General features: G+C 43.9%; 1 protein-coding gene across 1 annotated transcript in view; it reads right to left on the bottom strand.

Moving 5' to 3' along the window:
* Positions 1-17,092, bottom strand: part of LOC142312110 (uncharacterized) — a 68,833-nt gene that overhangs the window by 24,285 nt on the left and 27,456 nt on the right. The window contains exon 7 of the mRNA XM_075350993.1: positions 5,703-6,896. Within this exon, the coding sequence (XP_075207108.1) occupies positions 5,703-6,896 (1,194 nt within the window). The remainder of the gene's footprint in view (positions 1-5,702; positions 6,897-17,092) is intronic.

The raw sequence follows: 17,092 nt of genomic DNA, 5'->3' as shown, positions 1-17,092 counted from the left end.
ACGGCTAAAAGTGTCATTATAACTACCACCACAAACACAGCTATGCATTTGAGTCATATCTTCCACCTCCCAAATCTCAACCAAGTCAAATATGCTGTTGATCTCAAATACTTTAAATGGAACAAATTATTGTAAAATGTTTTCCGTAGAACCCAAAGTACTGTGGCTATAGGGATCAGGTGTCAGAAAAGACAAAGTTGTCATTGACGGAATGAAAGTCCACAATCAACAAGATGAACTGTTAATGAAACTGAGGAGGAATGTGCAGAACATTGACTCAAACCAACGATGTTATTGTCAGAGGTAACATTATCCTGCTGTGACCAAGATGAGTGATATATAGCAATAACATTCTCCATCCCTCCTCCCTAATATGCTGGCTGCAAAGGAGGGTAAATATGACCTGTGTTTGTTGTTACTACTGTACAGGTCGGTGGTGCTACTACTATTGTTGCTCCAACTTTCCTTGTGCCAGGTGCTATTAAAAGTTTTGGAGTACGACATTTTTAATGTAGGAATTATAGTGCTCTGGAGTTTATACTTTTTCTTGTTTTAACCCCTTCACGACCGCGGGCAGTAAAATTACGTCCTATTTTAACGCGACTTAACGACCAGGGACGTAATTTTACGGCCTAAACTTCATTTGATTGCCATAGCCATGGCTTTCAAATGATGTCCCCTGCTGTTTCTTACAGCAGGGGACCTTTGCTTGACCCCAGGGGGGGGTGGCATCGCCAACCCCCATCGACGATCGATGTGATTGGCTGTTCAAATCTGAACCGCCAACCACATCATTCGCACTGATTTCGGCAAAAATAATGCCCGAATTAGTGCAATACTATGAGATCCTGCTATGAGATGCCGTAGCAGCTACAGCAGATCATAGGTGGATCTCAAACATGCCGCCCCCAGCCCCTGCAGCACTGATTGCGCGTCATAGTACGATCGCTCCAATCAGTGTGCAGTGGGGCGGTCTGATCTGTAGGTGGCCGCCCTCCCCAGGCCTGTGCTGGTCTGGGGAGCCTCCCCCAACATGTCTGCAGCGTGGAGTGGCTGGTACGTGTGGTACCACGCCACTGCTGTCGCCGCTTTTGTCACCGCTTCTGTGCCTGCTCCAGGTGAGTATTCCACTCCCCTTGCAGCCCGTGCGCGCTCCCGTTATGGCCCGTGCGCGCTCCCGTTATGGCCCCTGCGCGCTCCCGTTATGGCCCCTGCCCGTGCCCTCCGCGGTCTGCCCCCCCACGCCCTGATCTGCCCCCCGACATCCCGATCTGCTCCCCCTGCGATCTGCCTGCCTCCTCTGTCATCTCTATTCTGCTTCCTTCCTTCCTTGCTTTTCCGGTATCCCCCTCTGCTCTCCCCCTCCCCTCTCCCCCTCCCCTTGACGTCCTCTTACCTGCCTTCACCGGGTCATCAGATTTCTTCACTGGCCCGATCACATCTGCCTCCATCTCTGGGTCCTTCTTCCTGGGTCTTCTGCTGATCTGTCCAACGTCCTGCCTGCGGCTCCTGTACAGCTGTCTATCTCGCTTGCCTTCTGTTCCTCCTGCTACTCCTCTGGGTACTGTGAGTATAACTTTTTTTTTTTTTTTTTTCCCTGTATCCTGTCCATTTTTACACCTCATCTGTCCGTGCGTCCCGCCGACCACTGATCACGGATGCAGATAACGGATCTGCATCCGTGGTCAATTTTTGGCGTGACTTTTTTTTTTCCCGTATCCCCAACCCGTTTTGTATTGCATCTGTCCGTGCGTCCCGCCAATCGCTGATCAGGGATGCAGATAACAAATCTGCATCCCTGCTCAATTTTTGGCGTGACTTTTTTCCGTATCCGTTACGCTTTTTGTATCGCATCTGTCCGTGCGTCCCGCCGAGCGCTGATCAGGGATGCACATAACGGATCGGCATCCCTGCTCAATTTTTGGCGTGACTTTTTCTTTTTTTCCGTATCACCGACGCTTTTTGTATCTCATCCGAATGTGCGTCCTGCAGCGGTCGATCAGTGCACCGCGTCTGTGCGTTTGAAAAGTCAAATGGCGTTCCTTCTCTTCTGAGCCCCACCATGCGCCCAAACAATTTATTTCCACCACATATGAGGTATCTGCGTACTCAGGAAAAAATGCACAATACGTTTTATGGTGCAGTTTTTCCTGATACCGTTGTAAAAAAAAAAAGCTACCTGATTGACGCAAAAATTTTGTGGTAAAAAAAAAAAAAAAAATGTCACGGTTCAATGTTATCAACTTCTGTGGAGCCCCTGGGGGTGCAAGGGGCTCACCAAACATCTAGATAATTTCCTTGAGGGGATGGGGTCACTTGTGAGGGAGCTCCACTGTTTAGGCACCATAGGGGGTCTCCAAACATGACATGGCTTCCGCTAATGATTCCAACCAATTTTGCTGTCAAATGGTGCGCTTTCTCTTCTGAGCCCCACCATGCGCCCAAACAATTACTTTCCACCACATATGAGGTATCGTCGTACTCAGGAGAAATTGCACAATACGTTTTATGGTACATTTTTTCCTGATACCCTTGTGAAAAAAAAAGCTACGTGGTTCAAGTAACAGTTTTGTGGTGAAAAAAAAAAAAATTGTATTCATGGCTCAACATTATCAACTTGTGTGGAGCCCCTTGGGGCTCGCTAAACATCTAGATAAATTCCTTGAGGCGTCTAGTTTCCAAAATGGGGTCACTTGTGGGGGAGCTCCATTGTTTAGGCACCTCAGGGGTCTCCAAATGCAACATTACGTCAGCTAATGATTCCAACCAATTTTGCTGTCAAATGGTGCTCTTTCTCTTCTGAGCCCCGCCATGCGCACAAACAATTACTTTCCACCACATATGAGGTATCTGCGTACTCAGGAGAAAATGCACAATACATTTTATGGTGCATTTTTTACGGATACCCTTGTGAAAAAAAAAGCTACCTAGTTGAAGCAAGTTTTGTGGTAAAAAATTTTTTTTTCTTTTCACGGCTCAACGTTATAAACTTCTGTGAAGCCCCCAGGGGTTCAAAGTGCTCACCAAACATCTAGAAAAAATATTTGAGGGCTCTAGTTTCCAAAATGGGGTCACTTGTGGGGTAGCTCCATTGTTTAGGCACCTCAGGGGGTCTTCAAACCCGACATGCCGTCCGCTAATGAGTGCAGCTCTAATTTTGCAGTCAAAAATTCAAATGGCGCTCCTTGCCTTCCGAGCCCTGCCGTGTGCTCAAACAATTGATTTTTTTACCACATATGGGGTATCAGCGTACTCAGGAGAAAATGCACAATAAATTGTAGAGTGCACTATCTCTTTTCTCCCTTGTGAAAATTAAAATGTTATGGCTAAAGTAACATTTTTGTGTTAAAAAGTAAAATTTTCATTTTTTCCTTCCACATTGCTTTGGTTGCTGTGAAGCCCCCAAAGGGTTAATAAACTTCTTGGATGTGGTTTTGAGCAGAGTGAGGGGTGTAGATTTTAGAATGGGGTCACTTTTGGGTATTTTCTGTCACCTCGGCCTCTCAAAGTCACCTCAAATGTGATGTGGTCCCTAAAAAAAATTCTTTTGTAAATTTTGTTGGAAAAATGAGGAATTGCTGATTAACTTTGACCCCTTCTAACTTTCTAACGAAAAAAAATTTTGTTTCGAAAATTGACCTGATGTAAAGTAGACATGTGGGAAATGTTATTTAGTAACTATTTTGTGTGACATATTTCTCAGATTTATAGGCATAAATTTTCAAAGTTTGAAAATTGCAAAATTTTCAAAATTTTTTCAAAATTTACTAAATTTTCACAAATAAACGCAAAAAATAATCGGCCTAAATTTACCACTGTCATGAAGTACAATATGTCACGAAAAAACAATCTTAGAATCGCCAGGATCCATTGAAGCGTTCCAGAGTTATAACCTGTCAAAGTGACACTGGTCAGAATTGCAAAAAATGGCCCGGTCATTAGGGTGTTTTAGTGGCCGGGGTGAAGGGGTTAAATTGAGTGAATTTTTTATGAAATGTCGTTTTCAGATAATATTTATTGACTTATATAGCACCATTAATTCCAAGGTGCTTTATATACATTGGGGCTAACAATCTAAGTTCCCAGTCAGTATGTCTTTGGAGTGTGGGTGGAAACCAAAGAGCCCAGAGGAAACCCACACAAACACAGGGGTTGCATATAAATTCCTTTTAGATGCTGTCCTTGGTGGGATTTGAACACAGGACCCTAGCTCTGCAAGACTGCAGTGATAACCAGAGACACCATGCTGCCCAATGATATTGATCATATTGCCAGACGCCATTGTATGTTTTTCTTTTTTTTACATTACTTATAACATTGCCACTTTTTCTTTTACGATACATTTTATTTTTTTTCACTATAAACAACTGTTATCACTCTTTTGAACCACTGTTCCCCCCTTCTCAAAAAAACTCCCAACAACAACCAAGAAATATGAGTACAGTGGAACCTTAGTTTACGAAAACAATCCATTCTGGGAGTGTGCTCGTAAACCAAGTTACTCGTCTAACAAAGCAAAATTTCCCATAGGAAATAATGGAAGCTCAGACAATTTGTTCCACAACTTGTGCAATGTCTCCTATTGAGCCATTCCACACATTCACAAACACACATACACACACAGTATGCTCACCTTACCCTCCGTTCCCTCGCCGGCCTCCTGGTTCTTGTAGTCCGGAGGTATGTGTATCCGGTAACCATCGCGACGATGCCAGAGCTTCCGCTGTCAGTGTCAACGTCATACGCAGGAGCTGCTTGCCTCTGATTGGTCAGCGCGCTGCCTTTGAGAAGCGCTGACAGCGGAAGCTCCTCCATCGTTGCGATGGTTACCCAATACACATATGGTACCTGCGAACTACAAGAACCAGGAGGCCGCCGATTGAATGGAAGGTAAGGTGAGCATAATATATCTGTGTGCATGTGTGTCTGTGTGGACTGCAAGAGCGGGTCAGAGCGCGGTGAAAGTACAGCACTGGAAGTGTGTGTGGTGAGTATTTGCTTGTACAGCCAAGATTGCTCGTAAAAGGAGTTACAAATTTACAGAAAGCTTTGCTTGTATAGCGATATACTCGCACACCAAGTTACTTGTAAACCGAGGTTCCACTGTATACAGTGGTCCCAGATAACAGCGGCAAAAGCCTTCCGAATTAGTGGGGCAGATATCTAACTCGTATCTGACAAATAAAATGTGCATGAATAAATCAGTTTGTGAAATGCATACTTTGTGAGACAGTGACACAAAGTCAAATATCTGTACTTTAATTATTTTTTTGTACAATTTTAAAACACAAACAAAAAATTGAAAAAAATGCATTCGATTTCATTGTAAAATCAACATTTCTAGTAACAATTTTTGAGCTAACTGTGAAACATTTACCACCCTTTAGATTTGATTTCCTAGAAAACAATTTGCCTTGTTTTAAGCATGAAAATTGCTTCTCTCCTGTGTGACTTCTCTAATGCTTAACCAGATCTGATGATCTTAAAATATTTTTTCTGGTCGTGTTAATTTCTTGATTCAGATTTAATTTTCAATTTTTTTACCCATACTCTCAGCATGAAAATGTCTTTTTTCCGGTGTGAGTTTTTGATGCTTAGCTACAAGAGATTAGTGGATAAAACACTTCCCACATTTTTCACATTAGACTTCTTATCTGTATGAATTCTTAGATGTCTATCAAGATATGGCTTCTTTTTAAAACATTTCCCGCATTGTGAACACGAAAATGGATTATCTTTGGAGTGAATTTTTTGGTGGTCAGTAAGCTGTGATTTCCGAGAAAAACTTTTCCCGCATTCTAAACATGAAAATGGCTTTTCTCCTGTGTGAGTTTTCTGATGCACAGCAAGATGTGTTTTTTGCTTAAAACATTTCCCACATTCTGTACATAAATATGGCTTCTCTCCAGTGTGAGTTCTATGATGTATAACAAGAGTGAACTTCTTAGTAAAACATTTTCCACACTCTAAACATGAAAAAGGCTCATCACCAGTGTGACTTTTTTGATGGTGAATAAGATTTGATTTAATAGAAAAACATTTCCCACATTCTAAGCATGAAAATGGTTTCTCCCCAGTGTGACTTCTCTCATGTCTAATAAGTTTTGATTGACAGGTAAAACATGCTCCACATTCTGAACATGTGAACGATTTCTCACCTGTGTGAGTCTTTTGATGGTCAAGAAGAATAGATTTCATAGGAAAACATTTCCCACATTCTAAACATGAAAATGGTTTCTCCCCAGTGTGACTCCTCTCGTGTCTAATAAGTTTCGATGGACAGGTAAACCGTGCTCCACATTCTGAACAAGACAGCGGCTTCTCTCCAGTGTGAACTATTTGATGGTTAAGAAGAAGTGATTTCTTTATAAAACATTTCCCGCATACAGAACATGAAAATGGCTTCTTCTCTATATGATTTTTTTTATGATCAAAAAGATATGATTTCCGCGAAAAACATTTCCCACATTCTGAACATGAAAATGGCTTCTTCCCTGTGTGAATTACTTCATGATTAAGAAGATGCGATCTTTGCCTAAAACATTTCCCGCATACTGAACATGAATATTTATTTGCTTGTTTGTGAATCTTCTTCTGTTTAAGATTTGATATATCCACATAACATTTTTCACGTTTTAAACAGGCCAATAGTTTCTCCTCTTTGTGCAATTTTTCATGTTCACTATCTCTTGTGTTACTGTTAAAAAAACTAACAGTTTGTAATGAATCAGAAAGTAGGATCTGATGAAAAGAATCAGAAGATAGAGTTTCAATTTGACGGGATGGTATATCTTGTATAACAGCATACTCTTCATATCCATCTTGTCTGATACTATGATAATCTGCTTCAAAATTTGAAGACATCACATGTCCTTTTGAGCTTCTAATACATTCATCTGACGAGAATAAAACAGATTACTTTTATTTTTTAATATTTTTATATTATATTTTTATATAAACATTTTCATACAAATTATAGGACAGTTAAATTCAATAGAAGGAATAAAAATATGCGACAAATACAGCCTCATGTTAAAATACTTTGTAATATGTAGTGTTATTAAGGAATTTACTATTAATCATGAGATCGTGACTTTAGATTTCTTTGAAACCATGACAAATACATCAGTACAAACTATATAACAGTTCCAAGCTTAGAATATTGAAACATCCTGTATTTCATCCATGCATTTGTATATAAATGTCTGGCGGGTCTGAAAAGTTGTTTTTTTTTTATTCAAACAATATCTTTACTTAGGGTGTGCAGAATAAGTGTAACAATCAGTATAAAATAATAAGAATAATGTCTAGATCAGATATTGCAGGATATAAAGAGGTTCCAGTATTAGAAAACCTATGTTTAAAGTCCATGTGCAGAGATAAGGTTGACATAGACACTATGGTCAAGATCAATGTATTTATTGTCTAATATAAAGTTATAAATTCTGATAGACCATACTTTTCAGAAAAGAAACTAGAAAACTAGAAGAAGGAGTTCTTCTGGAGAATCAGAAATCAGCATGATAAACTGGACCCTGTGCAGGATGGAAAACCTGCAACAGTTCGTTCAAAATTTTGTAAAATTTTTCCAGGTGATGTCGGTGATGTTACAGCCATTTATTTATTGACCATTAATGAACAAAATCCATTCAGTTATGGTTGGAGATTGAGCTGCTTCCAGCCACTTCCTCACCATCGGATTATTTGCATAATATAGCGATTCTTTCTAAAAAAGTATGCATGTATCATGTATCTCTTAACTCATATGCTCTCAAATCAATAGATTAGTAGAAAAAAAAAATTGGCATAGAGAGATCAGGGAACCTATTATATAATTTAAGAATTTAATCACCTGCTCACAAAAACCCAGTATATGTTACAGATATGAGACAGTAATTAAGAGTATGGGCACCTAGACTGGCCCTCAGACTAGGAGCCCTAAACGGTCCCTTATTCCAGAGGTAGGCTTGATCGTACCCCGGTCTGGACCGCTAGGGTAGCCCTATCTCCTGAGCAGACCTGGTTTAACAACATCCAGGGAGAGCTGGGATAGGAGTAAAGAATCCCACAAATACAGATAGACAGGGGAAAACCAAGGCTCAAACTCACAGCAAGCACACAGAGGGGAAAACACAATACGTGCTCAGGGAGAAATGAAGTACAGGGAGGAAATAAACAACACAGCACACTAAATTGCATACAACAGTGCAACAACTGGATCTCCACGCACAAAGACTGATAATGCTGGAGCAAAACTAGAACCATCTTCGGCATGTGAAGCTAAGTTCCTCCATTTTATTTATGGCGGAGGCGGCTGTGATAGCATGTCAGCAACCTGTGACCCCAGCAGCAATTCACCAGCCAGCAGGAATTAACTCCTGCTAAACCGATGACCAGAGAGCACTAACTAGTCAATTCCTGACTCTGGCTGAGCAACTAAGAAGCATCAGGTTGCCTGCCAGACTCTGCAATGTGAACAGAGTCTGGAGTCGTCATGATACCTAATGAGTGAGGGGCAGACCACCACATCACAGTATTGAGAAAAAGGTAAATATAAACTGGTAGGAGGGTTAAGAATCAACCCAGACATGGTAAAGGTAGGCAAGTTCCATGGCCTGGCACCCATCTGTGCACTCATTGCCTCTTTGAAACGAAGGTAATTACAAATATGGGAATGTGGAAGGTCATAGCTGGCCTTCAAAATGGGAAAGTGCAATACCCCCGATTCAGTACATATCTGGGAAAAAAGCCACACCCCTCGTGTCTCCCATCCCAGTTCCCCAGAGAGGGACCGCAGTTCTGAGACTCTCTGATTGTGCCAAAGTGATGTGCATGAATCCCTGAACTATCTTTAAGAAAAAAAAAAGTCCCTCCAGAGAAATAAAACAAGACACTTACCCTCATTCACCACTTTCTAACAAAACAAAACAAAAAAAAATAATCCCAATTTCATCGTACAAAGCCTATGGCGAAGTGTGACTCGATATACAGTATCTGAAGAGGGGTAACGTTAGCTCTTCAGAGAATTTGTTCGACGGAATTGCTGAACTATGTTGGGCCTGCATGGGTCTTTTTTTCTTTAATAAAGTGGTGAATGAGAGGAAGTGTCTTGTTTTATTTCTCTGTTTGTATGTTTCTATTTTTTTTTCAGGTTTGCCTTTATGGACTATGGCTGATTTCATGGAATACAGCGGCCTTCATGGATTTTTTTGTAAAAAAAAAAAAAGTTGGCAACAAGGAAAGTTTTGGTGAGTGTTTAATCTTAATAAAGGATTTTTGTGTGTATTTTTTTTTCTGTTCTATTACTAGGTTAGTAATGGGACTGTCTGATAGACACCTCTCTACTACTAACTCCAGGGCTTGACGCCAGCTGTGTTTTTGGGCACTACACAGCTGACATCAACACCAAAAAACATTTTCCAGATTGCCAAGCATTTCTGCAAGCCTGCAGGTTACATTTTGGATCATATATGGCGGGAAAACTTATCACAGGTACTCCCCACCTTTTTAAGATGGAGAAATCTGTCTTCCCATGCCGACTATAGTTTTCTCTAACCTGGTCCGTGTGCTATTGTGTTTGTTGCTGATGATTTACTGTGTGCTACTTGGTGTGCTGTGAAAATCGTCTTGTCATCTGGTTATTTCCTCCCTGCTCTTTATTGCCTCCTTATCACATATTGTCTTTTATCTCCATGAGTGCTAGCTGTGTGATGGAGTTTTGGTTTCCCAGATTGTTCATACTTCCTGTACTGATCGTCCCCTCGGTTAGGGGAGAAGGGGTATTAGATCAGCACAAGGAAGGAGGAGTAGACACCGTCACCATTAGACGTATCTCTGGGAATAGGGACTAAACATAGTATATAGCAAAGTCTCATTGGTCTGGGGGGATTCAGAATGCAGAGTCTGGTCTGAAGTCACCACCAGATGATGGCTAGCACCAAAATCTGTGTCAGGACTGGTGCCATCCCAGCAGGAGGATACAACTACAGGCAAATCCCTGATTAGTATACTGTAAATGTTTGAGATCACTTTAGAATCTATTTACTTCTATATATGTAGGCCAGCTATGGATTCTCTGTAGTTACTTGTTCTTCTGATATCCATGCTAATATTTATTAACCTTGTATGTTCCTGTTAACCTCCTCTGTCTATAGTCCTAAAACCTTTATATATTTGTGTTGACATAAACAGAACCGTGAAACACTCAAATTACTTACCGGTAATGTGTTTTTTCAGAACCCATGACCGCAGCGCACGAGAGGGATCCACCCTCAAGGACAGGAAACCTACAGGATAAAAATGGGCGGTTCCTCTCCCAGCATCAGTTGGTTTATAGAGCATGAAAGGACCTCCAGGAAACAAATTATTGTTAATGCATCATTAAGCACCATAACCACTAAGGAGGAGATCACCAAGTGTAACGGGGAGAAACGAAAAGGTGACAAACCCTCAACAATGGGAGGTTATATCCGGGTGCTGTCATGGGTTCTAAAAAAACATATTACCGGTAAGTAATTTGAGTGTTTTTTTCTGTCACCCATGACAGCAGCCCATAAGAGAATTACAGAGAAATATTAATTAGGGTGGGAGCACCGCCTTAGGACCCGGCTCCCAAAGGTGACATCAGAGCCTGAGAGATCCAGCCGATAGTAGGTAGAGGATGAAGACCAGGTGGCTGCCTTGAATATGTTCTCAATGGAGACATTTGATCGTTTCGCCCAGGACACTGCCATAGCCCTTGTGGAATGAGCCTTAAGCTCCGCAGGAACCTCCCTACCGCTAGCTACATAGGCTAGGCTAATTGGGTCCCTGATCCATCTGGCTAAAGATGATTTTGAGGCTCTGAACCCTCTACGCTGGCCCTGGTAGGCTACAAATAGTGATTTTTCTTTCCTCCAGTCCTTATTTACTGATAAGTATTGCAGTAAGCATCTCCGCACATCCAAAGTGTATAGCTTCCTTTCTTTATCATTGCTAGGAACTCTAAAAAAAAATAGGGAACACAATTCCTTGGGACATATGGAATTTAGAGCCTACTTTTGGAAGGTAAGAGGGATTAGGCTTCATAATCACCCTGTCCTCCCGAATTGTGGTAAAAGGGGGGGGTCTGTAGATAGTGCTTGAATGTACCAAATTTGTCTAGCCGAGGTCAAGGCCACTAGGAGGCATCACTTTAACAAAAGGAATTTAATTGAAATTTCAGTAAGTGGCTCGAAGGGGGGTTCCATGAAAGCTGACAGTACCAAATTAAGATCCCAAGGAGCTAACCTAGGGGAACGTACAGGTTGGGACCTAACACACGCCTTAATAAATCAGAAACCCAACGATTCTGTGCCAGATCACAACTGTAGAGTGCCCCCAGGGCAGAAACCTACTTTTAGTGTGTTGACTGTGAGTCCGAGATCTAACCCCGCCTGAAGGAAGTCTAAGATCTGGGCAATGGGTACCTCCCCCAATGGACTAGCCCCCATAACATCTAAAAACTTACGCCAGGTATGGGAATAAAGCTGGGTGGTGACTGCCTTTCTACTGGCAAGCAGGGTGGAAACTACTCCAGCTGAGAAGCCTCTTTGTTCCAGCATTCTCCGCTCAAGTTCCACGGCGTGAGGTGCAGAATGCAAGCGCCGGGTGGAGGTAGGTCCGAGCTCTCTGGAAAGACCTACGGATCCGATAGACATCTGCTGGAGCCAAAAGAACCAAGGCCTGTTAGGCCAGAAGGGGGCTATTAGGATGACTCTCGCCTGTCCATTCTTATTTTCCGCAAAGTCGGAGGAATGAGGCGCAGAAGTGGAAAGGCGTAGGCCAACTGGAAGCTTCATGTTATGGAAAGAGGGTCTACCACATGAGGTTGTTCACGTGGATTTAGGGAGCAGAAACGAGCGAGTTTTCCATTGGCCAGTGTGGCAAAGAGGTTGATGTCTGGATGACCCCATAAATGGACTATTTGAGTAAAAATACAATTTTTTAAAATCCACTCTCCCTGATGTAACCTGACCCTGCTGAGAAAATCCACCGTAGGATTGTCCTGTCTGCGGATGTGGAGAGCGGACAATGAGGGGATATTTACCTCCGCCCACTGGAGAATGTGTCATGCTATGTCCATCAGGGTTTTCGCCCCTGATGATTTAAATAGGCCACTGCGACCTGATTGTCGGACAAGATTCTGACCGGATGAGCCTTCAAGAATGCCAGGAGTTCTAATAAGGCTTTCTCTATTGCTAGGAGTTCCTTGGCATTGGAAGAAAGAGACTCTCCTCTGATGCTAGCCAGCTGCCCTGTACCAGAGATCCATTTAAATAAGCTCCCCATCTGTATGGGCTGGCATCTGTGGTGACCATTCTTTTTGGAGATACCGACACCTTTTGCGAAGGTGGAGTCTTGTACCCACCAATGAAGGGAAGCTATAGTGGAGTGTCAAAGGAGAATCCGTTTGTCCAGTGCTTGGCCCAGAGACTCTTGGAGAGCCAATATGTCCCAATGGAGGACCCTCATGTGACCCTGAGCCCATGGAACTGCCGGAATGCAGGATGTTAACAGACCTAGGAGAGACATGGCCTGCCGCAAGGACATGGAGGGGGAGTGTATGGTGTTCCCCACCCGACTCTGTACCTTCAGGACTTTGTCCTTAGAGAGGTGGCATTCCTGGACCCCAGAATCTAGAACTAGGCCTAGAAAAATTTGTGTTTTAGCCGGGATCAGGCAAGACTTGTTGAGATTGAGAAGTCAACCTAGCTCTTGAAGTTTGGACTTAACTAGATGTAATTGCCTGGATCAATGAGTAGCTGAGTGGCCCACAATGAGGAAGTTGTCTAGGTATGGCACGAGCAACACTTTTTTTTCTCGAAGATGAGAGGACACTTCCAATATTAGTTTTGTGAAAACCCTTGGTGCGATGGCGATCCCGAAGGGTAAAGCCTTGAACTGGAAGTGGTGGAGGCATCCCTGTATCTGAAGAGCCACTCTCAGGAATTGCTGGAACGAAGGTGAAATTGGAACATGGTAGTATGCGTCCTTGAGATCGAGGACCACCACGTAACACTGTGGAAACAAGAGTTTGACTGCCGTCTTCACTGACTTCATTTTGAAGGTGGAGACCCGTATATGTTTGTTCAGCCCCTTTAGGTTGATGATCATGCAGAAGGAACTTTCTGGTTTTCAGATAAGGAAGAGGGGGAGTAATAACCGTCGCCTTCCTCTTGCGGTGGTACCTGGACTAAAACTGATTTGTTGAGAAGAGTGAGGACTTCTAATTCCAGGGCAGTTTGTTCCGATGGAGAGGCTCGTAGGAAGGTATCTATGGGGAGGGGAACAAAAAACCCCCCAAAACCTTAGACCATGTCTAACTATGTCCAAGACATTTATTTGAGGAAATACGTTCCCAGGCTGAGGGAAAGTGCGATAGTCTTCCTCCTACCTAGGAAGGTGGGAAATTAGGAGGCTTTCTTCTCCTGTGAGGGTCTATTAAACATAAATCATTTTTGATTTTTGGTGCTGTCCTGCCAACCCGACCGGATTTTTGAGGCCCCTTGCTGTACTATATCTTCGCCTCCTGTTGAAGGTGTTCCTGCGAGTGGAAAAAGACAAAGCAGGGAAGCGCTTATTTTTGTCAGCTTTTTCCAAAATGTCATCCATGGTAGGACCAAAAGAGGAAGTTACCTGTACAGAGCAGTAGATATAATCTTGACTTTGTCTGAAGATCTCCAGGCCAACATTTCAACCATAAAGCCCGCCGGGCTGCGTTGTACTGGGCTGACGATCTGGCTGCAAGAACCGTGGAGTCTGCTGATGCGTCTGGTAGAAAAGCCGCTGCTCCTTGGATTAGAGGAAGGGACGCCAGGGTATCCTCTCTGGAACAGCCAGTCTTTAATTGCTGTTCCAAGTGAATTAGCCAGACCATCAGTGACCTGGCTGTACAAGTTGTCGCCACAGCTGGTTTTAGACCCCTTGCTGACGCCTCCCATGCGTTCTTTAGAAAAAAAGTCTGCCTTTTCGTCTAATGGATTTTTAAGGGTACCCATGTCTTCAAAAGGAAGTGCAAACGTCCTTGACGCCTTAGCTATCGCAACATCCAATTTAGGAGCTTTCTCCCAAGACGAACAGGCTTCATCATCAAAAGGATATTTGAGCTTGAAGGAAGACATGTAGTATTTTTCTTATCAGGTCTCTTCCATTCTCTTGTAATTAAGCTTTTCACATTTTCATTCTGGTTGAAGGAGCGACGCTTCTTTTGTCATAACCCTCTGAACATAACATCCTGCATCGAGCACTGAGGTTTTTCTTCTGTGAAACCCATTGTGAACCTAACTGCTTTAAGTAAGTGTCCCATATCTTCCACGGGGAAGTCCTAATGACTACCTGTATCTCAAGTAGAGGAGTCCGAGGAAGAATGAGAAAGTTCCCCCTTGTCAACTGAAGCGTCTGAGAGGTCAGAGGCAGGGGCCTTTTTTTTAGGTTTCAGAGACTGCAGGGATCTTTGGACTTCAGCTTTAATGATCGACCGGAGGTCAGATGCAAAATCCGGTGTATCTTCACAGAGGGTTTGCTGAAAACAGGAATGGCACAATTGTTTGCTGTAGGAATCTGGCAAAGGGTTGTCCCATAAGGGGCATACTTTATGTTTTAATTTTTCAAATCATTTCCCGGACTTCTGTCGAGTCTAAAGCCCACTTTACACGTTGCAATTAGTTGTACAATCGCATTTGCGATGTGACACGCCCAGGTTGCATACGGGATCTTATGAGATTGCACGTTGGTCGTTCATTTGCTGTCACACGTGCGTTAGTAGTCTATGTTAAATTGATCAATTTTATGTGCGATCCTTTAGATCATGTGTTCTGTGACGTATGCATTGGGCACCTTTTTTTTTTTTTTTTTTATTTATTGACTTGCCAAGCGTGTGTACTGTGTAGGGATGCGTTTTTACTATGTCATCTGCCGTTCAGCTCTGCTACATGGCCGCTAACAGCAGCCACAGACAGCCATGTAGCAGAGCTGAATGGCAGATGACAGCAGACACAGACAGAGCCGCACTGTGAGAATGAACTCGGGTGAACTTCCCCCGACTTCATTGTCATGCTGCGGCTCTGTCTGTGTCGCGCCCTGATTAGCGGTCACCTGTGAAGGGCTCACCGGTGACCGCTAATCTCCTAAATTACTGAAGTTAGCAGCCCTCTCTCATACTCACCAATCCCCGGCGCTGCACGGCGTTCACACTGCTCCGGCGGCTTTTACTGTTTTGAAAAAGCCGGCCGCCCATTAAACAATCTCGTATTCCCTGCTTTCCCCGCCCACCGGCGCCTATGATTGGTTACAGTGAGACACGCCCCCACTCTGAGTGACAGGTGTCACACTGCACCCAATCACAGCAGCCGGTGGGCGTGTCTATACTGTGTAGTGAAATAAATAATTAAATAATGAAAAAAAAACGCGTGCGGTTCCCCCAATTTTAATACCAGCCAGATAAAGCCATACGGCTGAAGGCTGGTATTCTCAGGATGGGGAGCTCCACGTTATGGGGAGCCCCCCAGCCTAACAATATCAGCCAACAGCCGCCCAGAATTGCCGCATACATTATATGCGACAGTTCTGGGACTGTACCCGGCTCTTCCCGATTTGCCCTGGTGCGTTGGCAAATCGGGGTAATAAGGAGTTATTGGCAGCCCATAGCTGCCAATAAGTCCTAGATTAATCATGTCAGGCGTCTATGAGACACCCTCCATGATTAATCTGTAAATTACAGTAAATAAACACACACACGCCCGAAAAAATCCTTTATTAGAAATAAAAAACACAAACATATACCCTGGTTCACCACTTTAATCAGCCCCAAAAAGCCCTCCATGTCCGGCGTAATCCAGGATGCTCCAGCGTCGCTTCCAGCGCTGCTGCATGGAGGTGACCGGAGCTGCAGCACACACCGCCGCTCCGGTCACCTCCACACAGCTAATGAACACAGCCGCGCGATCAGCTGAGCTGTCACTGAGGTTACCCGCTGTCACTGGATCCAGCGGTGGCCGCGGGTAACCTCAGTGACAGCTCAGCTGATCGCGCTACTCACCGCCGCTCCTATCACCTCCACGCAGCAACTGAGGTGAGTAGCGCGATCAGCTGAGCTGTCACTGAGGTTACCCGCGGCCACCGCTGGATCCAGTGACAGCGGGTAACCTCAGTGACAGCAGCTGATCGCGCGGCTGTCTTCATTACCTGCGTGGAGGTGACCGGAGCGGCAGTGTATTCTGCAGCTCCGGTCACCTCCATGCAGCAGCGCTGGAAGCGACGCTGGAGCATCCTGGATTCCGCCGGACATGGAGGGCTTTTTGGGGCTGATTAAAGTGGTTAACCAGGGTATATGTTTGTGTTTTTTATTTCTAATAAAGGATTTTTTCGGGCGTGTATGTGTTTATTTACTGTAATTTACAGATTAATCATGGAGGGTGTCTCATAGACGCCTGACATGATTAATCTAGGACTTATTGGCAGCTATGGGCTGCCAATAACTCCTTATTACCCCGATTTGCCAACACACCAGGGCAAATCGGGAAGAGCCGGGTACAGTCCCAGAACTGTCGCATATAATGTATGCGGCAATTCTGGGCGGCTGTTGGCTGATATTGTTAGGCTGGGGGGCTCCCCATAACGTGGAGCTCCCCATCCTGAGAATACCAGCCTTCAGCCGTATGGCTTTATCTGGCTGGTTTTAAAATTGGGGGGAACCGCACGCCGTTTTTTTTCATTATTTAATTATTTATTTCACTACACAGTATAGACACGCCCACCGGCTGCTGTGATTGGGTGCAGTGTGACACCTATCACTCAGAGTGGGGGCGTGTCTCACTGTAACCAATCATAGGCGCCGGTGGGCGGGGAAAGCAGGGAATACGAGATTGTTTAATGGGCGGCCGGCTTTTTCAAAACAGTAAAAGCCGCCGGAGCAGTGTGAACGCCGTGCAGCGCCGAGGATCGGTGAGTATATGAGAGAGGGGGATAGACTGACATGGACAGAGAGTGAGGGACAGAGATAGTGACCGACTGACAGAGATTAGTGAATGACAGACATTGTGAGGCGCTTCAGAACGCAGCTTTTCAGCTGCGC

Source organism: Anomaloglossus baeobatrachus, chromosome 5 (genome assembly GCF_048569485.1).
Source record: "Anomaloglossus baeobatrachus isolate aAnoBae1 chromosome 5, aAnoBae1.hap1, whole genome shotgun sequence".
NCBI classification, from domain to species: domain Eukaryota; kingdom Metazoa; phylum Chordata; class Amphibia; order Anura; family Aromobatidae; genus Anomaloglossus; species Anomaloglossus baeobatrachus.
Note: the sequence above shows the minus strand (reverse complement) of the source record. Positions and strands in the feature narration are given on the sequence as shown.